The sequence below is a fragment of the Schistocerca americana genome, chromosome 6, assembly GCF_021461395.2.
Source record: "Schistocerca americana isolate TAMUIC-IGC-003095 chromosome 6, iqSchAmer2.1, whole genome shotgun sequence".
NCBI classification, from domain to species: Eukaryota; Metazoa; Arthropoda; class Insecta; order Orthoptera; family Acrididae; genus Schistocerca; species Schistocerca americana.
The window spans coordinates 88,712,293-88,737,701 of NC_060124.1; the positions used below are offsets into that span (position 1 = coordinate 88,712,293).

At 39.5% G+C, this 25,409-nt stretch overlaps 1 protein-coding gene across 2 annotated transcripts in view; it reads right to left on the bottom strand.

The window, feature by feature from the left end:
• Positions 1-17,963: 17,963 nt before the first annotated feature.
• LOC124619771 (heterogeneous nuclear ribonucleoprotein A1, A2/B1 homolog) overlaps positions 17,964-25,409 on the bottom strand; it is a 55,343-nt gene continuing 47,897 nt past the window's right edge. Inside the window, exons 5-7 of one of the 2 annotated variants that reach the window (XM_047146354.1) lie at positions 20,907-21,128; positions 19,934-19,998; positions 17,964-18,363 (exon numbers count right to left, since the gene is read on the bottom strand). In XM_047146354.1, coding sequence (XP_047002310.1) covers positions 19,952-19,998; positions 20,907-21,128 — 269 coding nt within the window. In that variant the 3' untranslated portion in view covers positions 17,964-18,363; positions 19,934-19,951. Of the gene's footprint in view, positions 18,364-19,933; positions 20,008-20,906; positions 21,129-25,409 lie in introns of both variants that reach the window. The other variant, XM_047146353.1, reaches the window with a different exon arrangement.

A 25,409-nucleotide genomic window follows, 5' to 3' on the forward strand; every position in this document is an offset into this window, starting at 1 on the left:
GGTGGGGATCAAATTTGCTTCGCCATACCACTGGGGTGAATAAAAAGTAAGACACAATCTATAAATGTGTGTCATCCACTAAAACATCTGACAAAGTAGATGGCAAACATAGACATACACATAAACAGTTAAAAAAGTGGCATTGGATCAGAAAGTGGTGCATCAAGGGTTGAGAGCAGCAGGCACAGAGTGGGGCAGGGTCACCAATTAACAAATGGTGGTGACTAAAATGACAGTGTCCTATAGGCAGCCAGGGTAAAATGACCTCCTCGTAATGTGAGAGCTGAGAGGAAGCCGACCAAACTATTGGGAGATGTTTAATGTCCCGTTGTTTATTCCTTTGGAGAGAAGACCATTGTGCACTCCAGAGTGATACTACATGCTGAAGGACAGTGACATGAAGATCATTCAAGGGAACAGAATGACTAACAAACCGAGGGGGGAGAGCTGCAGTCTGTGCAGCAGCATGAGTAGCCTCATTTCTTGGCATGCGGAAGTGACTGAGAACCCTCAGGAACCCACGGAAACACCATGTTGGCTTCCCCCCACAGTAAGCGAGTGGAAACAGTCTTGGATCTGTTGTACGGGTGGACTGAGTACAGCACATGAAGGCTCTGAAGAGCACTGAGAGAATCTGAGCAGATAACACAATTTCGAAGCCTGCATTGCCAGGTACACTCGGTGGCCTGGTTAGGACATAGAGCTCTGCAGTAAAAATCGAACTACTGGTCAAGAAGCTGATATTGAAAATTATCATTGCCAAGTACAAAGGCACGCTATGGTTGGTCTTGTAACCATTGGTGTAGATGAAGACAGTGCCCCAACCTACATGTGTAGTGCAAGAAACTCGCTGTGATTCACCAATGATTCACTACGCCAGGAAGAGTGTCATTAGGAAGCGGATGGAGTCCAAAATGAACACATACCTTGGCACAAAGCCAGGGCAGTGGAGAGGTTGGTGGAGAAGTCGCACCCTTGGGGAACGTGGCATGGGTCGTAAAGCAAAGCTGTCAAAGCAGCAAACAAAAACGAACTCAGGAGGCAATAGAGAAGATGGGCACAGCCCATGCTGGCAGTCAAGAGAATCATTTTAAAGGGAGGACAGGATGGGTGATTGGGCAGAGAAGACAGATGGTTCACATAATGACTGAGGAGAACATCCCACCGATAAAACAATGGTAAGTCAGCAGTCTCAGCATAAAGACTCTCAGCTGGACCAACATAGAAGGCACCAGTGGCTAAACATATCCCAGAATGGTGGATGGTGTTAAGACATCGTCAGATAGACGGACGTATGGATGAATATACGATACATCCATAATCCATTTTCAAACGGGCAAAGGACTTGGCTAAACGGAGAAGGATGGTCCCGGTCCCATTTGCTCCCCACGAGATACCACAAAAAACACGCAGAACATTTGAGGGAGAGAGTACAATGAGGTGCCAGGTATGAAACATGAGAAGACCAACAGCATTTCCTGTGAAACATGAGTCCCAAGAATTTCGTTGTGTCAACAAACAGAAGAAGGAATGGGCCAAGACATAGGGATGGGGAAAGAAACTCCCAACACCACCATAAATTCATGAAGACAATCTTGTCAGTGGAAAAGTGACAGCCATTGTTGATGCTCCACGAGTAAAGATGATCAAGACATTGCTGAAGATGCCGCTCAAGTACACAGGTTCATTGATGGCTGCAATGGGTCACAAAGTTATCAACGAAAAGAGAGCCTGAGATACCTGGCGGGAGACAAGCCCTTTAGGCTTAATGGCTACGGCAAATAAGACAATGCTGGGCACAAACCCTGAGGTACCCCATTCCCTTCAATAAAAGTGTCTGACAGAGCAGAGCCCACACATACCATAAATACACAGTCTTTTAAAAATTCCTGGATAAGAATCGGCAGGCAACCATGGAAGCCCTACTCGTACATAGTATGGAGGATACTTGTCCTCCAGCAGATGTCACTTGCTTTCTCCATATCAAAAAACACAGCCATAGTTTGACACTTCCAGAAAAAATTGTTCATAATACGAGTTGTCAAGGTGACGAGATGATGAACTGCAGAGTGGTGCCTGCAGAATCCACATTGAGCGTTACTGAGGAGATTCAGAGACTTGAGCCACCACACTAGCCAACCATTAATCATACATTCCATCAACCTGCAGATGCTACTGGTGAGGGAAATTGGGCCACAGCTGGAAGGAAGGTGTTTGTCCTTACCAGGCTTAGGTATGGGAATGACAGTGGTCTCATGCGAGTGACTGGGATATGTGACATGTGACCAAATGCGGTTATATGTATGGAGGAGACAGTGTAGGCCCTCAGGATATAGGTGTTGCATCGGAGTGTGAATGCCATCCAGACCTGGAGAGGATGGCCGGGACAAAGAAAGTACGTGTTTAAGATCCCTCATAGTAAAAGCAGTATTGTAACATTCGCGATTCTGGGAGGAGAAAGATATGGTCCTCGCCTCCGCCACCTATTTCAGAGGGAGGAAAGTATGATGTTAGTGGGCAGAACTCAAAATGTCTGCAAAATATAGGAGATATTGTTTGCTATGGTCAGACCAGGAACCAGGGAATGAAATGTGGTTCCTGATAGCCAATGATTACCCCAAACAACAGAAGATGGACTAAAACTGTTAAAAAGAGCTTTGAAAAGAAAGCCAACTAGCTTTTTTGCTATCCCTGAAAACGCAGTGACACTGTGCACGTAGCTGTTTATAACAGATACAGTTCGCCATCGTGGGATGGCTTTTTTGGGGAGAGCTCGTTTCTGCGCGTGGATTGTGTTGGAACATGCCTCAATCCACAAGGGGATGGGGGCTCATTGTGGCGAGGAAGTGGTGCGAGGCATGGAACATTCAGCAGCAGTAAGGATTTTGGTTGTAAGGTATTCTACCTGGTCATCAATAGAGGGGAAAATGGTGTTCATCGAAAGTGGCCAGTGAGGAGTAGAGCTGCCAGTCAGCTTTGGAAAGCTGCCAGTTGATTGGACTCTCAGATGGGACATGCTTTAGCAAACAAATGACATAGGGGAAATGCTCATTCAAGTTTATGTCTGAGAGAACGGACCACTCAAGACGATGAGCAAGCTGAGCAGCTCAGATCGAAAGGTCCAAGTGGGAAAAGGGATGTGTGGAATTGGAAAGAAATGTGGGTCTACCTGTGTTCAAACAGATTAAATTGAGCTGGTTGAAGATATCTACTAGGAGATAGCCTCTCTGACAGGGGTGTGGAGAGCCCCAAAGCAGATCGGGGGCATTGAAGATGGCGAGCAGCAAAAAAGGGAGCAGGAAGTTGAGCAATAAGTCGCAAAATGTCGCCCCAGTGACAGCAGAATACGAGGGTGCAAAGAGAGAAGGTGGAACTGGGCAGTGAAAGACGGACGGCAACAGCTTGAAGTTGGTTGTGCAAGGAAATGGTGTGACTATAGACATTGTCTCTAATGAGCAACATGACTCCCCCATGAGCCAGAGTCCCCGCCTCAGGGGAAAGGTCAGAACGGACTGAAGTGAAGTGTGGAAGGTGAAAGCGATTGGGAGGGCATAATTTTGTTAACTGGATGCAGATATTTTTAAAATAGCAAAAGTGTCACCACTGCTAAAAAAAAGTTCTTCTGAAAAAATAGCAGACTACTAACCCGTGTCACAGTTAAGTTCCTTCTCAAAAATTCTAGAAAAACTCTTCTATGACAGGCTTTTAAGTTTCATAAATAAATATGCACCTCTTACAGTACAACAAAATGGTTTTAGAAAGTCTAAATCTACACAGACAGCAATTTTCGAATTCTTACACTGCATTTTGAAATCCCTTGATCAGCATAAATTAACTGCAGGTGTTTTTCTAGATCTATCAAAAACCTTTGATGTCCTGGACCATAACATTCTGCTCGAAAAATTAGAAAGACAAGGAGTAAAAGGTGTAGACATAGCTGGTTGTGTTCATACCTAAAAAACCATAGGCAAAAAGTATCACTTCAGTATGAATTCAACAAAATGAATAACACAAGAAACAACTCCTTCTTTCTAGCAAATTACTAATAAAATATGGTGTAACACAGGGCTCAGTCTTAGGTCCACTACTCTTCTTGATTTATGTGGACAACTTAGTTGAATATGAGTCCTACAAAAACTATCCTGTTTGCCGATGACACCAGCATATTGCTCACTGGATCCAGTCCAGAAACTTTGCAGTCCACAGCAGAAAGTTCTATGAAAAGACAAACTCGTTATAAATACTGAAAAACTGTGTGTGTTGATTTTCATTTAATTCCTCAAACTAATCAAATGTCTATTCAAGCACAATTAAATAATGATAATCTATAAAATGTAAGTGTCACAAAATTTTTGGGTCTATGGGTTCAGCAAGATAAAGTGGGACACACATATAAATAACTTGTCTAGAAAACTATCATCTGTGTGCTATGGCCTAAGAATTTTAAAGGCTCAAACAAGCAAAACAACAGTACTGCAGGCATACTACGCACAGTTCCTCTCACTAGTCCGATATGGGATTGTTTTCTGGGTTACTCAACTCACAGTGAAAAGGTTTTTAGAATGCAAAAAAGAGCTCTAAAGAATAATTTGTGGCCTTAAAAAGATGGAGCCTTGTAAATCCCAATTTACTGAGCTTTGTGTTCTAAATGTTCCAAGTTTATTCATTTATGAAACTATCTTGTTCACTAGGGACTACCTCCTGAAAACAGGCAAACTGCTACAGAACAAAAATGTAACAACTATAGTGCCAGACGGAAATCAAATATACATCAAAAATATCACAGAACAACCACCTATCAGAGGAGCATAATTAACATTCGTGTAATACTACACAATAAGATACCAGAGGAAATAATAAATGCTACTCATCCAATATTTAAAGCTAAACTAAAGGCATTTCTAATAAAGCACTATTTCTATTCTGTCAGAGAATTTCTGAATATGTATAATAAATTAATTTTAATAGGTACCTAATTTTTAATTTGCTTAGTATTTTGCTAATACTATGTATTATTGTAACTTATCTTTGGCCTGTCCAATATCAATTGTACAATTTTTGCTGTATTAGAAAACTGGACCAATAAAAAATCAAATCAAATCAAATCAGGAAACAACTGGTCAATATGATCACAAGAGAAGCTGTAATTCAACGCTATTGGATCCGAAGCTGCAAATGTTCCATTGGAAAATAACCATAGCCAATGATAGACAGGAGATGGGTCAAATAAGGCAGCAGTTACTGCAGTGGCTGCTGAGTGCCAGAATTCGAATGTAGACAATGACCAGGTTCAGAGGCTGGCGGATCCTGGTCCATTAGCTCGACAGAAGCATAGTTATCTGCCTTCGGCTGGCCAATTGACTGGTTGTTGACGGTGAGTACTGGTGAAACGAGAGGTCGGCCAGGTGATGGTATCCCATGGTGACACTGTTGAAGAACACTGAGCTGGAGAAGGGGAAGATCATTTGCCTTTATGTTACTGCTTAGAGCCTTGACGTTTGTCACGTGCAGACTCAGACGTTGGCTGGCTTGACGTGCACAGAAAGTCATTGTGGGAGTACTCCTTTTGGGATTTCGTGCTTCTGTTTACAAGGCATGCGATTTCACAGGGGCAGGCGAAGGTTTGTTGGTATTTTGTGCCCCTTAGTAGGTGCAGATGAGGGGTGACCTTGGAGCTGGATGATTTCACAACTGTGGCACTAAACTGGAAGTTGCAAGTCTGTGCAGTCATGTCCTTCATATGTCAGGGTGTAGCAACAACTGTACTATAATTGCCAGAGGGTAATGTACTAGGTCTGAGTCTAACCAACATTTTCCAAGCAATTTGAGTACAAACCTTCACCCAGATTTCCTGAATGGCTCTCTCTCTGAGGTAGATCGGACAGTCACGGGAGGCTGCAGCACGATCACCCTTGTAGTGCAGCTGACTGTATATGAAACCATGGGAGGAATTCAGAGGGCAGTGCACCTCTACTTGAACAGGATAGCTGTGGAGAAGTGTTGCATTAAGCAGTTTCTGTGCTTGAAAAGCACTGTCTCCAAAAGCAAGGCCCCATTACTCACCCAAGAGGAGGACTTCACAGGACCGGCAATGGGATCTACACCCTTCTGAATAACAAATGGATTAACTGTTATGAAATTGTGACCATTTTCCATGCTTGACACCACGAGGTATTGGGGTGCAACTGGGAGAGGTGCTGATTCTTTCATCTCAACCCATTTACACTTAAAGATGAGGAACTCATAGCAGAGAAATCCCCCATGATTGCCAGCGTCTCTGATGGTGCGCTCTTTCCTGCTAGGTGGCCTCCTCAGTTGTGGCTTGCCCGCCTTGGTGATTGTCTACTCATCAGATCATTCCTCCCAGACTCCAAACAGAGGGACTAATCAACATAGAGGAAGGTACCAGGTCAGGCAGTCACCCCTCCCTGGGCCTGGCATTTACCAGGGGTACGTACGAGCCCCACTTGTCGACCCAGAGCTGGGAATTACGCGTTATGCTGTCACCTTTTATACATCAAACGTGAGCCGGCCTTCAGGAACACACAGAGGAGAAGAAGAAAAAGAAGAAGAAGAAAAGGAAAAAGAAAGACCTCAAATGCCTAAGCAGAGGAAGGGGAACAAAAAGGAGGACATGGAAAGAAAGATGGGTGGACACAACAAATCCATACACAGTTTTACGAAGAACCTCTGTTTTCCAAAGAAGGTACACAACTCTGTCCCCAAGGAAGGGGAAAAGAATAACTGGAGGATAGACCACAGAAACAACTGGGTCCCTGTGGTAGCCGAGTACGTACTCAGCAAAGACTGATGACCCGGGGGGAGGGGGGATATGCTGTTTGTGACAGGTCCTTAACTGATCTTCCCTGAACTCAGTTTCTGCCAATTTTTCCACTCTGCTGTAAATAATATTTGGTTTCTTGCTATTATGTCCAATTAAGCTGATTGACATTAATATTCACAACTGCCTGCTTTGGAATTTGAAGTAAGAGGGTATTCTGACTGCATCATTCTTGCATGCCAGTTTCAAGTTGTTGCAAGTGGTTCTCACAGAGAAAAAGCATCTACTCCAGCAACCTTATTTTCACTAAGGTCTTTCAGTACTCCAAATTCTTGTCACAGTAATATCTCCCGTCTCCATTTACTTCTTTCCTTTCTGTAACATTAATGTTGTTAAGTTTCCCTTTTGTTGACCTACATGCACCTTCCACTTTCAACCATCCACTTATTTGCTTAGTTCAGGATGTATACAGCTGCTTCTTACCTCCAAAGGTCTCTCTACTCAGCACCTATCTGTCTCATAGTTGTATGTATTTCTACAGCTGTGTATTTCTCCTCCAACAAACCTGCTCTCGCACTTCACACTTACCACTCATTTTTTAGATACCTGTATTCACTTGTGCATACTATTGTTTGTTGCATTTTATATTTACTCCTTCCATAAGTTAAATTAATATCCCACATGTTATCTTCCACTGGCTCTTGGCTTTTTGATTGTCTGCTGCCTTCATTATTCTCTAAAAGCTATCCACTTGTCTTCTACTGAATTTCTTCCCCTTTTCAGCTACTCATTGTCTAATCCTGGCTTTGAATCTCTTAACCTCTGGTTCTTTTGGTTTATCCAAGTCCCATCTCTTACTTTTCTGCAGCTTCTCCTATTTTAATCTGCACTTTATAACACTTAAATTGTGGTCAAAGCCCACATCTGCCTCTGGAAGTGTTTTGCAGTTTTAAATCTGATTGCAAAATTTGTCTTGCAACTATATAATCTGAGACCTTCCAGTTTCTCCAGCTCTCGTCCAGTTATATAACATTTTTTCACAGTTCCTAGTATTAACAATAATTAAATCTTGTTGTGCGCTAAATCCCCCCCCCCCCCCCCCCTGCTCAAGTCCCTGTTCTACTATTTTCCATAACCTTACTTTTCCAAATGTCAGATTCCCTATCACAAAATCCCCCCACCCCCAACTACTTGGGTAATTTCCTTTACCTCCTCAGACATTTATCTCTCTTCACTGTCTGTGAAATCAGTAGGTATATAAACTTTTGCAACTGTGATGGCTTTTTTTGTATCTGTATTGGCTACTATAAGGTGTTCCCTACACTTTTCTTTGTTACTTACATGCATTCATAATTTCTTATTTACTATTAGACCTGTTCCTACTGGGACTGAAGACCTTGCTGTTAGGTACCCTCTCCCAAATCTACCAACTAGCCTACTCCTATATTACCCTTTTGGATTTTATGAAGATAGCCCTATACTCACCTGACCAGCTGTGTGTTGTTCTTGCCACTGCTCAAATAATTCCCACACTGCTTAACTATTACCCAACGATATACACCACAAGAGATGCCCATCGACACTGGCCATTAGATTCTGCAGCTGTGTTGAAATTAAAAATTTGTTGTTTACTTTGCCAACTCAGTTGCACATTTTTTAATGACCTGACTACAGTCTAGACTGTGTAAGAGAATCCCAATCGCCCAGAGTGCTGCTGCCGGCTTACAAAGTGCAAAGCACTAACAGCTGCAGGTGAAAACAGTAGCTGTCTACAGAGCTGTGACAACACTCAAGTAGCACAATAGATATTTACAAAATCACATTAGATTATTGGGTGTGGTAGGCCCACGAAGCTACCACACCCAGTTTACTACAACTGTCGGGGATGAACTTGCACTGACTACTATAGTTCCAGCCAAAGTTAATCACCTTCAAATCTGTGAAGATACCTAAGTAATCCATCACATCCATTTGGCATTACACATCATTGCAGTTTCATATGAATAAAATGGGTTGCTTGACAACAAGCAAGATTCAACAGATCTTGTCAGGAAAAGGTTATGCATAATAAGTGGGTAGCTGCAGGACAAGTGACACTGAATGGCAACATCCTAAACAATGTTACAGAATACGTTTATCCGGGACAATTAATTGTCACAAAAGGGGATCTGAAACCAGAAATTTTTCGTCATATTCAACTGGGTTTGGAGGGCTTACGAAAGGAATGCAACAGTTTTCAAATCTAACATGCCAGTCTACTTAAAGAAGACAGTTTTTGATCAGTGTCTCCTACCAGTTTTAACATACAAACGTGAAACTTTGACTTTAAATGAACTTTTCAAAAGGAAACTTAGAACTGCTCATAGAGCTATGGAAAGGTCAATGTTAGGTCTCACTAAGAAATATCGACAGAAAAGTGAAAAGCAATAACAGGAGTAAAAGATATTATAGAATGGGTTAAGACTAAAATGGCAGTGGGCAGGACATATTGCATGAACAAACAATGATGATGATGATGATTGGTTTGTGGGGCACTCAACTGCGCAGTTATCAGCACCCGTACAATTCCCAACCTTTGCTCAGCCCAATCTCGCAACTTTCATGAATGATGATGAAATGATGAGGACAACACAAACACCCAGTCGTCTCAAGGCAGGTGTGAACGAACAATGGAAGATGGACAAAATCAGTTTTAGAGTGGAGTCCCAGAGAAAAATGAAGACCACCAGATCACTGGGATAAGGAACTCAGGAAAACTGTGGGCTTCAACTGGCAGAAGACAGCAGTGGACAGAGATGCATGTAAACACCTCTTAAAAATGCATTTAATAACTTAAAGAGGCTACATCTTGTATAGATTGAATTAGCTGAACAATAAAATACACAATTTGTTGCTTACAAAGCTACTTAGATATGAAGGAAATGAACTATGTCGAATGAAATTACTCTGTCAAAAAAATAAATATGCAACTGAGATGGCAAAATAAGTGATACGTATTAAACTATCCATTCTGTCCAGTTTCTCTGGATCATTTGAACAATTCTTTTATGGAAATGTGGAACAAGTCAGTTTACAGGTTACGTATATACAATTAGTTGTAACATTAATGAACACATTTTTAGTCCTACTCATGCAACAACACTTTGCGTCGCTGTTTAACAATTTTTCTCTTTAGTGGTGTAGATTCTCATGCTATCTAAGACATTAATTACAGATTGTAGATGCTGTAGTGGTTGACATGTCTCATACAAAATAATTAAAAATGAAACACTGAATAATAAAAATACACTAAGCAGTAATCTAGTCCATTTTAGACATGAAGTAAATAACGACAGTATCAGCATACAGAGAAGTCTGAAAATTCAAGGTTACAACTTAAAGGAAGTACTTTGTTTCAGACTGATCATCATAAACAGATGTCCAAAATTTGAGGCTATCAGCATAATATGACCTAGCACAGATTTGGATAAATTATGATTTCAATTTTGAACACTTCTTTTCCTTTACTACTTGCTCAATATACAGATTGAATAACCCCCTCTTTCCCTATATTTTACCCCTGTCACCCTTAAAATTTGAAAGAGAGTATTCCAGTCAACATTGTCAAAAGCTTTTTCTAAGATTACAAATGCTAAAAGTGTAGGTTTGCCTTTCCTTAGCTTATCTTCTATGATAAGTCATAGGTCAATATTGCCTCACTTGTTCCTACATTTCTCCTGAATCCAAACTGATCTTCCCCAGGGTTGGCTTCTACCAGTTTTTCCATTCTTCTGTAAAGGGTTCGTGTTAGTATTTTGCAACCATGACTTGTTAAACAGAGTCCCGTAATTTTCACATCTGCCAACACATGCTTTCTTTGGAACTGGAATTATTAATCCTTAAGTCTGAGGGCATTTCGCCTCCCACACATATTGCTCACCAAATGGAAGAGTTCTGTCATGGCTGGCTCTCCCAAGGCTATCAGTAGCTCTAATGGAATGTTGTCTACTCCTGGAGCCTTGTTTCGACTTACACCGTTCCGTGCTCTGTCAAATTTTTCGTGCAGTATCCTATCTCCCATTTCAGCTTCATTTACGTCCTCTTCCATTTTCATAATATTGTCTTCAAGTAAATCGCCTTTGTACACCTTCTATATACTCCTTCCACCTTTCTGCTTTCCCTTCTTTACTTAGCATTGGTTTTCCATCTGAGCTCTTGATATTCACACAGGTGGTTCTTTTCTCCCAAGATCTCTCTAATTTTTCTGTACGCCGTATCCAGCTTACCCCTAGTGATATATGCTTCTAAATCCTTACATTCCTGCTTAACCATTTTGCCCTTCCTGTTGGTCTCATTTTATGAACTTTGTATTTCCTTTTGCCTCTTTCAATTAGTGCTTTCTTATATTTTCTCCTTTCATCAATTAAATTGTGTTATCTAAGGATTTATACTAGCCCTTGTCTTTTTATCCACTTCATCCTCTGCTGCCTTCACTATTTCATCTCTCAAAGCTAACCATTCTTCTACTGTATTCCTTTCCCCCGTTCTTGTCAATTATTCCCAAATGCTCCCTCTGAGACACTCTACAACCTGTAGTTCTTTCAGTTTATCTGGGTCCCATCTCCTGAAACTCCTACCTTTCTCCAGTTTCAACCTATAGTTCATAACCAATAAATTGTCAGAGTCCACTTCTGCTCCTGGAAACGTCTTACCATTATATAATCAACCTGAAACCGTCTGTGTGTGATGTCTCTTCCAGGTATGCAGCCTTCTTTCATGATTCTTAAACCAAGTGTTAGCAATGGTTAAATTATGCTCTGTGCAAAATTCTACCAGGCAGCTTCCTCTTTCCATTCCTCTGCCCCAGTCCATACCGAACTACTACTTTCCTTCTCCTGATATCAAATTCCAATCCCCCATGATAATAAAATTTTCATCTCCCATAACTATCTGAATAATTTTTTATCTCACAACCCATGGTCCAGAGAATCCCATTACACATACTGAAGGAACAAGCATACCATGTCTACATCTTGCATAAGCTTGAATCTGAGGATTCTGCACCTGACAGACAGTGGAGCAAAATCTGTTACAGGCTGCAGGAAATTAGAATCCTTTGGTACAGGTGTTTGTTCAGTGATCAACATTATACATCTGATTAGATGAGTGCAGATTCTGGGCAAACTAATAACCACACACCACTTCTAAGAGTAGCAACAGATGGTATGAGATGGGATTAATGTTTCCAGTGGGTTGGGGCACCACTTATTTTGCTTTACTTGTCCACAAATACAAAGACTGTATGCTTTTCATGGTAGATGGGTTGAATGTTGTTCCCCAAAGGCTTTAAGGCCCTCATTCTTCAGACTTTACACCACCTCAAATTTCTGTGTGTGGTGTTTGTCGAGGGATGTGTAGCAGGTGAAGATTAACAATATAGCACAACTGAAACTAGATACACAGCTGATCAAATGTCTGCAGCTATTATTGAACACTGTCAGTCCATGGAATAGTGCTGGCAGCCATGCTTAGACTTTGAGGGCTATTTCATTGTGATTTACTTACTTGCAGTTCTGTGATATGCAATACATTGCATATTAATAGATCTTTAATAAATTAGCATTTTCACATAAATGTTTAGTGACTATAGAGTGAATGTGATGCATAGAAAGGACTGCAGAAGATGGGGCTGTGCCAGCTATATTGTACCAATATTTATTTTCTCGTTCAGGCTTAATACCAGAACATTCTTAGTGGACATTCATACCAGGCACATGATCAGGATTTCAGTGTCTGCGAAAAATCACCTTCTGATGGAGTAACATATTACTACTGCATGAAAGGAAATGTTTACAGTCTTAACAATGACAATGATTTATTTCCAATGCTGCATTTTGAGGAAAGGACAACAGAAAACTCATTAGGTTTCTCAAGCCAATTGCCCCCGAACAATGTATTACAAATATTCAAACAAACAATGTAACTTACGTTAACCTTGCGAAATGTGGATTGAAACTTATTTCTGTCCAATATATTGTACCAAAATGAATCCATTATTACCAATGTAAAGAGAAAAAATTTGATTTTCTGATTGGCTGCTGATACCCCTAACCTACCACTTCCCATTACAACACGCACATCTCCAAACCAGTCTGCTGATACTAATATTAATGCTGTAACTCTTCATCAAATATTCCGAATACAGGTTTTACTACACTAATATTCTAATGCAAATGTTTCACAGCCCATTGGCAATTTTACCATAACCATAATGGCCTCACCATTGACATTGTTCAATGTTCCAGTTTTTACCATTTTGCAAAATTATTTTTGGGGACTATGAAACCCCTATTTTACATTTTCAAGGGGAGGGGGGAGGAAGGGGGGGGGGGGGGCAGACTTAGAAAACACAAAATTGAGGGAAATGCTAAACCCCCTAAAATATGAGCAAAAACAAACTTAATTAGCATATATGATTAAAAATTGCAGTCCTCTTCAATACTTTGTACAAAATCTAAGTGAAGGAAATTAAATGTACAATACAATGTTTACACAACAATCTGTGGTAACAAATTTCATCAATTCTTTATACATTGAAAACATTAATTTTTTGAGAGATCATCCTTTGTGCTCACCCAGGAAAAAAGCAAAAGTTGATCAGCATGCTGAATTACATCAAAACCATCACAGCAGCTAAGGGTTTAAACCATAAGCTAAAACTATAGAACACAAACACAGAGAGGAGTCAAAAACTACAAGTCAGTCCCAATGGACAGGAGACAGCTAAAAACAGGCACGTGGAAAAAGGGCTAAAAAACACCATGCAGAAATGGAGGTCTGAAACTGAAAATGGCCTTCACCATATTGCTTCAGAGGATAAAAAGTGAAACATGGTCGACAGCCCGCGCGTCATTTGCTAAAACGGCTGATAAATCAGACAGCAAACTCAAGCTGGAACGTAAATTGTTAAAGGCAATGCCTGCAGGAAGTGGCAGACAGTTAAAATTTGGGCGCAATGTATACAAATCAGTATATCAGAATTATGTGCAAAAAGATGAGAGTTATATGTAGCACAAGAAACGGTGGTGGCTTGTCTCTTCGTTGCATATTGGCTCGATCCTGAAAATTTTGCGTTGACTGTCTCGTTTTTCCATTACTCCTGCAACCTAATGGTAGCAGTTTTGTAAGTGTGCAGTGGAGCTATAGTCAGTCGGTAAACTGAAGAGCAAGCGAGTCCCCACTCTGCCAACCCAGCTACGTCACAAGGCGCTTCTACAGGCTGTTTCAGAACGTAGTATTGGCCCTGCCGCAGTGCGCGATTTAAATCTGTGGCGACGCCATGTACAGATGTCTCGGCTGCATTTATTTTTAGACAAATGCATTAAGACCAAAAGGAATGCAAAAAAACTATAGCTTCTTTCGAAACATCAGCAGAGTAAATAATATAAGAACAGAAGTCAGGATTCTACTACAAACATAGAACCGAATGCCTGTTCACGTGAATATATGTTCCTCTATTGCTATTCGTAAAACGAACCGCACATAATGCAATCAATCTGTAGAATTTAAGGCTTGTTCTTACTTTGTGTTTCTACTGAAAGGTAGAAGTTTCCTTTGAAGGACTGTACTGAAACTTAACAATTCTTGCAACATGAAGAGTGTTTAAAAAGCAACTGTCTTCATAAACATGTCTCAAAAGTATGTGTACAATGTTATGCATATTGGCTATTTACTCTGTTGTCAGTTGTCAAAAAGGTTACATTTGTTTTAGTAGTATCAACGATTATTTGTTTTGTATAAAAATAGACCAGAGAATCTGTATTAAATTTTGTTGTAAGAATGGAATAAAATGTATGAAATTTTTAGAAATGATGAATATTGCTTTTGGTGAGCCTGTTATGAGTAAACCAAGGGCATACAAGTGGTATAAACATTTGAAAGTGGGTCTTAAATGGCAGCAGTTTTACAAGTATGGATGAGATTAAAAATGCACAGTTAGAAGACCTATAAACTATCCCCAAGAAACAGTTCCTAAAGTGTTTCGGAAATTGGAAAAAGCACTGGCATAAGTGTATAGAATGTAATGGGGAATATCTTGAAGAATATAACATTGCTGTAGACTAAGAGATAGAGTTCTTACCAAAAAATAAAAGTTAATATGTAAGCGCACCTCTTATGTCAAGCTTTCTGCTTAGAAGCCCAGAATCGGGGTGTGTTTCGAAGGAAATTTCAGCAGTGTTTAGAATAGCTATTGCGCCCATGTTTTAAGCAATAAGTCTTAGAATCGGGTGAATGGTGACAGAGACAGATTTAGTGTTCCATCAGCATCAAAGACTATGTGATTTTGAAACTGTCTATAACGATGCGTTTCCTCACAAAATTATTAGTTTTCCTTCGTGGCAATTCCAGTAAGCCACGCAGCTTATTTCCGCATTCCTTCTTCATGCATCCTATCGGGCGACGCTGACGTTTGCATAAATTGCAGCCATTTGGTTGGGAGTGGTAATATTAACCAACAGTTCTTTTTGCGTCGCCTCTAACATACGCTGTACTAACATTAGAAACGATCGAACGCTCATTACTTGGCAAATACTTCCTCTTCTTCGTCTTCTGCACATTTTCTTGCAATGCTAGACAATTATCCATCACTTCCGGATATCTAAGTATATCAGTAAGTATACAAAGTTAACTGACATTGGCAACTAAGATCCTACGAACAGAAACGACGTATATCACTGCATGCCGATCTACACCGCTAGACAGGTAACAAATTTTGGGTACCCCTGTAGTCTGGTGGCAGCGTTCTTCCAGGAAAGGCCACTTCCCCACCAAAAGCGCTGCTCGCTCGAGTTTACAGACAGACTATAAATGCTGCAAGTTCTGTTGCCAACACCAATTGTGGATTATGTCAGCATTTCCTCTCTTGTCTCCTCTCTCCACAACAGCCTAAAATATCCCCTTAATTCCTCCACCACCCAAGGTGCAAACTGTGTGTGTCTGTCTGTGCCACTTAACTTGTTCAGTCACATCAAATGTCAACTGGAAGAAATTGGGGCATAGTCAAGCGAGATGTTGAGTAAGAACTTAGAATCAAGGTAAACCTTACTAGGAAGTAGTGTACAATCGGGAAATTTTTAGCATTGAGTTTTTCATAGGGGCTATGAATTTACGGTGTAGAATCGCAAAAAGAATAAGACTGGAGAAATTAAAAATTGAAGTTCAACTCTAAATATGTATACCAAAATCATGTCTGTACATCGAAATAACACCATTTCTAACACCAAGAACCTTGCAGTGTCATTTTTCCATAACAGCTTTCTTAGGCTTATGCTACTACTGCAGTGACAACCTCAACTAATTACATTATTATTGATATCTCCCCAAGGCTTCTGGAAATTACTTATCAGATTGCATTTAGTGCAGTACTCCACAAGGCTCCATTATTTTCCAGATTTAAATTACAAGACTTAATTGTTTTGAAATGCTGTACAAAATATGCTTAGTACTACACCCTGTACTATGTTTTTTCATCCAAATCTATACTTCATAAGCCACTTCAACTGTACTTTTTAGCATGCGTGGCACCAGCAGCAGCATTTGAGACCTGTAGACATGTGGCAGAAGTCAATAACCACACTTCAGAGTAGCTCTTACATTAACGGTGCATTAATTTGCCTATCTTGTCAGTGTAGCACATTGTGACAGATGTTTTACAATATTCAAGAATTTTGCTGTTTTCTTGAAACCAACAAGATAAATTTACATCACAAGTTCAAATCAGCCTTTGGGTTGAGACAGCTTTATTGCAATATAGCAAAGAAGCTTTCATGAGGAATCAATATGTAATGTTACCAAGTCTGTCAAATAGACTTTTCTTGCTTGTTGATCAAAAGATGCAGGATTGGTCTTACTCCTGCCACTACAGCAGATCTGAGAGAAGAACATTATTTTTGTGCTTTTTATATTATTAATGATGCTTTTTAAATGTGTGCTACTAATAAAATGCATTTAAATCAGTGCTTGTGTCATAAAATCTCCATTCCATTGACTCATTTATCAAAATTTCCCCCCTCACACAATCCATCAGCTGCAACAGAAATCTGTACAGATCCCTGTACTACAGCAATTTAAAATTATCATTATGTTACCAGTAGTCAGAGATTCATGTACAGCATTAAAAAGTCCAAAATAAAGGCTCAAAGATATGGTAAACTATCTTCACAACAGTCACACCATCTGTTGAACAGGCCACATTTCAGAAAAATCAGGTCACGAGTCAGCTATACCAAATTTACATGTGCGAACACTGTGCCACAATTGGGTACTTTTTGCAAGACTATTTATATTACAATTTTTAACTTTCGTGAATGTGGTAAAGACATTCACCGTGTACACAGTTTGGTATGCCAGTCTGCACGATTTCCAGTGACCCAGAGGTGCTTTCTTTCTTTTACTACATTAATTTAAAATCATTACCAATACTGATGAAAGAATATTTTCACAATACCACTAATTTTATGACTCCAATGATGCTATATATATAAATAAATCTGATACTTACCCTCCTTAGACATTCTGGCATCAGCCAATATTTCATTTAATTCTTTGGTATAAACCTATGGATTTAACCTCTCTCAACTGTATTCTGTCAACCATATTAACCCTGTTCTAGTTTAGTACATATATCTGAGTAATAAACCTGTTTGCAACTGCACTTAAATATATACTGGAGTAATCCATGTATCAGTTACGTAACTGATATCTTTACTGGTAGTGATGGAATGAGAATTTAAAGCCACAAGTGTTCATGAGCCAGTATTACAATGTCGCTACATCAGACCGACATTAACAATCTCCTAAAACCTGAAATATGCAACCTATTTCATTAAATCTTCACCTATTTTACACTGTTTGCTATTTTTTTCTTTATTTCTCTGAACTGTTTGATGTGAAAACAGCTGTAATTCCATCCATCTTACCACAATACATCAACTTTCACTTTTTAAATAATGCCTATCTCCATTACTATATTCATTAAATTTATATTTTGTTCCACTTGATATCTGAACCGATTCAATAAACTAGTGTACAACAGTCTTTATTTTTGATTAAAAAAACTTAAGAATGTGCTGCTACAGGAAGTGTTGCAACAAGGATACAATTTTTTGATAAATTGCTTGGTACATCACAGAAAGAACTTGGGTCAATTAAATCAATATATTTTCATTCATTATCTGAGTATATCTACTCAATTTATGTGACACTGCAGATGTCCATGAGTCAACAGTTTCAAATATTTAAAAGTGTCATTTTCTTATTTCTATGAATATTGCACCATGGCAAGACAGCACAAAACACAGTAAATTTAAAAAAGGAAATGAGCAAACAGAGGAGAAGTTTCTTTCCTAATCACTTCCTTTCACGAGTGCTAACATTAACACTGAAACATCTTCCAACCTTAAAACTGCTTTTTGAATGTTTTGCATTGTCTTATTGTCTCACTCCACACATCACATATCATTACAATCCAATCAAGTTGTCAGTGCTATGAAGGTGAAAGTGTTGGTGGTGGTACTGGCAGCAGCAGAAACAGCCTGGCAGACCTAAAATTTCACAAAGATAGATCATGAGTTACATTTCATTTATTGTAAAACAAAATACTAAAACTAAACCAGTGTCCCCAATATTGAACAATTACTCCAATAAAACTTAATACACCCTTACAACAATGCCATCATAAAAAAATCAGTTGTGTAAACTATGTGAAATCAATGGAACTTAGACACAGCACTTCTGAAGTAGTAAATAATTTTATTCAGAAATAAATGATGAAAAAGTGTAGAAGGCGCATATTCTGTGAGACTTATAGTAAGAGCAGTATGATGAGTCCCAAATATGTTAACTACTAATAACACAAACTATTTGGTAAGTGTGGTACAATTTACATGCCAGGACCATAAAAACCAAAAATATTGACAACATTATAGTAAAAAAACTAATATATGGCATACTACTAAATTTACAAGAAGGTTTGATGGCTCTAAGCACTATGAGACTTATCTGAGGTCATCAGTCCCCTAGACTTAGAACTACTTGAACCTAACTAACCTAAGGACATCACACACATCCATGCCCGAGGCAGGATTCGAACCTGCATCCGTAGCACAAGAAGGTTCATTCAGATAGAACTTTTAGTAGCATCTCCCCATCCCCTTCAATTCCTGCATGTACATAATTATGACCATTCTAATATTTCATGGTGGTCCTTGTTCCCATTTTAATAAGCACAATCCTTCCCATTTTAATAAGCACAATCTACAGCTTTAGTTTCAGATAAAACAGCCAATATAACTCCAATTATGAAGTACTACTACTAATTACATGATGCATACACTAAATTATGTTGACAACTCTACATAACTAAGCAGCACAGAGTAATAATAATGTGACCACATGTCGGTTTATCTTGATATGCCGAACAGCACTACCATAAATAATTTAGGGGTATGTAGCATGCAAATTTGTACATATGTGGTCCTGAAAAGTAACAGTGCACAGTAATGCTGAGCATAATGGCTGATGGGACACAAGTTGCCACTGTTTGGGGTTTAGAATGAAAGACCTTTCCAAAGCAATAAAGCTACCCTGCTGGTATTATTTTAACACCTCACAAGGTTACACTTCAGTAACTTGCAATGGTATTCATTTCTACTCACAAGGTACCAGAAGCTAAACTCTGTCCAAACAGACCAACTGACTGCCATTCATCCTTTGCTGATAGCCTAAAGGGCCATATTTTCAATTAGTAAAACTCAAATTTCAAGCCAAACATGTTGCTTGGTAGCTAAGTGAATTCATGTGAGATTACAAATTAAATAGTCAAGAGTCAATTCTCAGTTGGTCCAGGCATATTTTTGTTACTTATCAGTACTTTCACCTCTGGCAATGATTTGTGTACGCAAAATAACCAAGTTCCAATGTGGCCTAGAATCCATATTAAACTGTAGATCCCTCTGTAATGGGCTGGGTAAGTCCTTCCAGAGATCAGAGAAATGTCCAAAGACATAGGAGCAGACCTAGTAAAGCACTGAGATGGGAAAGCCAGTCTTTGGCTCCATGACAGTTTACTTACAAAATAAGCTACACTGAAACATACTTGATACTTATACAAACCTGAGATCTGTCAAGTGTTCAGTATCTCCTGCCACCTCCGCCATAACCACCAGAACCGTAACCACCTTTCCCACCTGTAATATGAAAGAATTACCTTTCAAATGGCCAATACGGTTTAACACAAAATGAAGGAAGAAAAAAATTGTTACATGGATGTTACAGGCATGCAGCCCACAGCAATTTACAGCGTAAAACTGACCACAAAAACAATTGCAGCTTTTTAATGTTAAATTTTTTGCAACAAATGCATAAAATTCTGTACAGAATCCTTTAATTTTTTTAAACGATAATTACTACCAGACAAACCCTGCAAAAGTTGTTCCTACATGTGAATCAGATAGTGATATATTTCTGATTTACTCCAAAATCTTAAAAGAATTCTTAAATTTGAAGATGTTTTATCTAACAGTCAATGAAAAAATAGTTATATATACAATGAGCCGAAAGTCATTCATAATTTAAACCCTTACAGCATTAATCCTTAAAAACATTAGTATTTGAACTGCTCATAAGCCGTCAGTATGACTAAGGACACACACTTCCACACAGCAATGGCAAGATTTTACTCGGCAAGGTTTTACTCGGCCAAATACAGCAGCTTTGTAGTCAGTTTTATGTTCCTTCTTTTCATCATTTAAAGAAATTTAAAGATGGACACGTACGTATGAATGTACACTCTTTTACAAAATGGGATATTGCCCAAAAATTCATAGCAGTTAAAAAATCAATCTTTACAGTGCCACGTTAACATGTGCTTGACACTCTTTAACAAATACTACATACCATAGTGCATATGTTTTGTAGCAACTTAATATGTAAACTGAAGCACTCTGAGACAACTCTTTCTTATTGTCTTTAAATCCAAGGTTTGTCACACACAGAAAATCATAATTTTAACATGTGACCAGTTCAAAGTTAACTATGCTAAGGTTTATAACGTATCACCACACTTTTACACTGAATACGGACTTACGAGATCGATCTGCTGAGTATGGGCCTGGTCGACCACCTCCACCGCCACCACTACCCCTCATTGGTCCACCGCCATAACCACCACCACCGCCGCTGCCACCACCACCTCCTCTCTGGTATCCACCACCAAAGTTATCATCATCCCAGCCCCCTCCACCTCCATAGTTCCCACCACCTCCTTGGCTGTCCCAACCACCCCTACCCTGGTTATCCCATGGGCCATCTGAAAAAATAAAGGTTCAAAGTAAACATTTAAAAATCCATATCTTAGTTTCTAAGAACAAAAATAACATCGATCACCAAATTTGATTTTTATTTATTTTCAAAATATCCACACTAGTAAAGCTTTAACTGACTGAAAGGATACTAATCAGTAGTTTTGAAGATTTACGAAGTTCCCCAACCAACTACAAGACTGTGGCACATATTGGAACAATTGATGCCTGCCATCTGGGCTCCAAGGACATTCTTGGATCATACCAGCGACTTACAGAAGGCTGAGCCCAGCCTTCCGCATGTAGTTTCAACGAAGATCAAAATTTGCAGCATTGTCCCCAAAACTGATCACAGTCCTATGGTTCCGAGTCCAGTGGAAGGCCTGAACCAGATACTTTGAAAGTTCAATGACAAGCTTCGCTCCGACTTCCTGGGCTTGTGCATGGGATTGACAACTATAGGGTTCCCCTGAATGGGTCAGGTGTGTGCTACATATCACAGGCTGCGCACATAACAGTTTTTGAAATTAGGCAACTTTCCATCCAACCTAGATAATAGCTGTACCCAGATGTTATCAGTGTAAGATTGAAAGAAATGCCTCCCAAGATTAGTGTATTAAAATTCTAATGGTAAACTGCCAATTAATTCACAACAAAGTGCCACAGTTTGAAATGCTTGTGAAAAGCAATGAAGCTCACATACTAATAGGTAGAGAAAGCTGGTTGGAAACAAATTGAGCAGCGAGATTTCTGGGGAAAATTTAAATGTATATCTACATGATAGGCTAATGGAAAACTGATGTGGAGTATTTGTCACAGTAGAAGAGAAATTCAAATCCACTGAGGTAGAAACTAAAGCTGCATGTGAGATTATTTGGATGAGACTCAGTACCAAGCTAGGCATGAAAGGATAATTGCATCCTTTTATTGGCCATTAGACTCATATCCTGACGTAATCAAAAACATCCGAGAAAACCTTAGTTCACTTATACGTAAGTTCCCCTATCATACTGTAATTGTTGGAGACTAATCATCCAACAATTGGGAAAATTACAGTTTTGTTAGTGGTTGGTATGATAAGCCATCCTGTGAAACTTTGCTTCTCTGAAAACTACCTAGAGCAGATAGTTAGGAATCCCAGTCATGAAGGAAATATATTGGATCTAATGGCAATAAACAGACCTGACAATCTGAGGATGCCTACATCGAAACTGGTATTAGTGACCATGTCACGGTTGTGGCAACAAGTAAAAAGGACAACCAAAACACAGGGCAGAAACACGTAGAGGAACTCTGTCCCAAATTTAAAAGAACAGTTGACCATGCAAAGTTTAAAAGAATATTTGACCAGACAGTGGACAGATATGCAGCCAGTAGAACAGTTCATAAGGTGAGGGCACCTCCACTGTGAAGAAACTAGGAAAGAAACAGATTATTGCATAATAAGTGTAAAAGTGTAGGGTTGTAGATAGACTGTGAATGAAACTCATTTAGCTGTCAAGAGAGCAATGCATGAAGCCTTCAATGACTACTGTAGCAGGATACTGTCAAGTGATTTTTCACAGAACTCATAGAAATTCTGGGCATATGTAAAGGTTGCTAGTGCCCAGTCCCTAAGGAATGAGACAAGCACTGACATTAAGGGTAGCAACGCAAAAGTTAAAATGCTTAACTCCACTTTCAAATGTTACTTTACAAAGGAAAACCCAAGAGAATTGTCCCCAAGTGTCAGTGATGTTGAGAAACAGCTGAAATTGCTAAAATTAAAGAAAGCTCCAAGCCCTGATTGAATTCCTGCAAGATTCTGTATTGATTTTGCAGTTGAGTTAGGCCCTCTTCTGACTATAATCTAAGGTCTCTCAAACAAAAGACCATGCCCAGTTCTTTGAAAAATCACCGGTCACACACATCGACAAGAAGGGTAGTAAAAGTGATCCACAAAACTACAGTCCAATATCCCCGACATCAATTAACTGTAGACTCTTAGAACATCCTGAGCTCAAATATAATGAGCTATCTTTAACAGAATGACTTCCTCCATGCAGCCACCATTGACTTCAAAATGTTGATCATGTGACACCAAACTCGCACTTTTCTTGCTTGATGCTTTGGATCACAGCAGTCAGCTAGATGCTGCATTCTTGATTTCTGAAAAGCATTTGACACAGTACCACATCTATGCTTGTCAAAAGTACATTCATGTGGGGGTATAAAGTGAAATTTGTGACTGAATTAAGGACTTTTTGGCAGGGAGGATGTAGCATGTTATCTTTGTTGCAGAGTCATCGTCAGATGTAGAAATAACTTCAGGTATTCCCAGGGAAGTGTGTTGGGGCCCTTGTCCATGTTGTATGTTAATGACCTTGCACACAATATGAATAATAATAATAATAATAATAATAATAATAATGAGTCAGGCTTTTTGCCAAGGCAGTTATCTACAATGACGTATTATCTGAAAGAAGCTGCATAAATATTCAGTCAGATATTAACAACATTTCAACATGGTGCAAAGATTGACTACTTGCTCTAGATGTTCAGAAATGTAAAATTTTGCACTTAAGAGAAGAAAAAGACATAATATCCTGTGACTATATCTGTGAGTTACTGCTGGAATCAGCCAATTCATACAAATACCTGGATGTAACACTTTGCAAGGATATGAAAGAACAACCACTTAGGTTCAGTCATGGGTAAAGCAGCTGGTAGACTTCAGTTTATACATAGAATATTGGTGAACTACAATCAATCTACATAGGAGATTGCTTACAAATCACTCCGGCAACTGGTTCTAGAATATTGTGCAAATATGTGGGACCTGTACCAACTAGGACTAATAGGGAATATTGAACAAATACACAGAAGGGCTGCACAAATTGACACGTTTGTTTAATGCATGGGAGAGAGTTGGAGATACTGAAGGAACTGAACTGGGAGATTCTTGAAGAAAGACAAACCATCAAGAACTGGTTTTAAACCATTCCTCTACAGATATACTACAAGCCCCTACATATCGCACACATAGCCATCATGAGGGTAAGCCAAGAATAATTCCTGCACGCACGCACACATGTACTCACACACGCACAGTGCCAATCAATCACTCTTCCCACACTGCATACATGAATGAAACAGGCAGAAACCCTAATAAATAGTACATCTCACGGTGCTTTGTAGAGTATAGATGTAGATGTCTATGAGAGAGAGTCATCCTCACCATGATTCAGTGTTTGGAGGTAGGACAACTACTTATGAATCCAGATAATGCCAAAGCAGCAGATGAATAGTGTGTGTGATTATATATAATAGAGGGAAACATTCCACGTGAGAAAAATTATATATAAAAACAAAGATGAGGTGACTTACCGAACGAAAGCGCTGGCAGGTCGATAGACACACAAACAAACACAAACATACACACAAAATTCAAGCTTTCGCAACAAATTGTTGCCTCATCAGGAAAGAGGGAAGGAGAGGGAAAGACGGAAGGAAGTGGGTTTTTCCTTCCGTCTTTCCCTCTCCTTCCCTCTTTCCTGATGAGGCAACAGTTTGTTGCGAAAGCTTGAATTTTGTGTGTATGTTTGTGTGTCTATCGACCTGCCAGCACTTTCGTTCGGTAAGTCACCTCATCTTTTTATATATATATATATATATATATATATATATATATATATATATATATATATCCGAGCGCCTCCCAGGTGGCGGATAGGGGAATGCCTCCTAGATATAGGTGGTACTGAGGAAATGAAATACTCGGGGCGGACCAAAACTACTAGTAGCATCTGTTCCCACAGTGGGCGGCTACAAAAGGCGTCTGCTCCACATGTCAGTGGCGGCCTCAACCAACCTCCTGATCTGGAAAGTCATGTTGCACTCGGCAGCATGCCATACATCCAACTACTAAACATCATGATGGTACAACGAGAAAAATCTCATTACCCCAGGCCCCAGTCAATAGACTGGGATTGTCGTGAGCATCGGATTCCGGGGGCTCACGGACATCATGAGAAGAATCGGAGCTTCTCAAACTCCCTCAAGACCAAACGCAAACACTACATCGGCACACTCAACGTGAACACACTGATGAAGACAGGAAAGATGAAACAACTGACAGACACTCTCGAAAAATTTCAAATCAAAATATGTGCACTGCAAGAAACACGATTCACAGACGAAGACCACTTCAACACGGAGAATTTCTGAATATACAAAGGAAAACCATCGAGACAACTGAAAAACCTAAGGCTTTTTGGCACAGGATTTGCAGTACACAGGTCCATCACGGA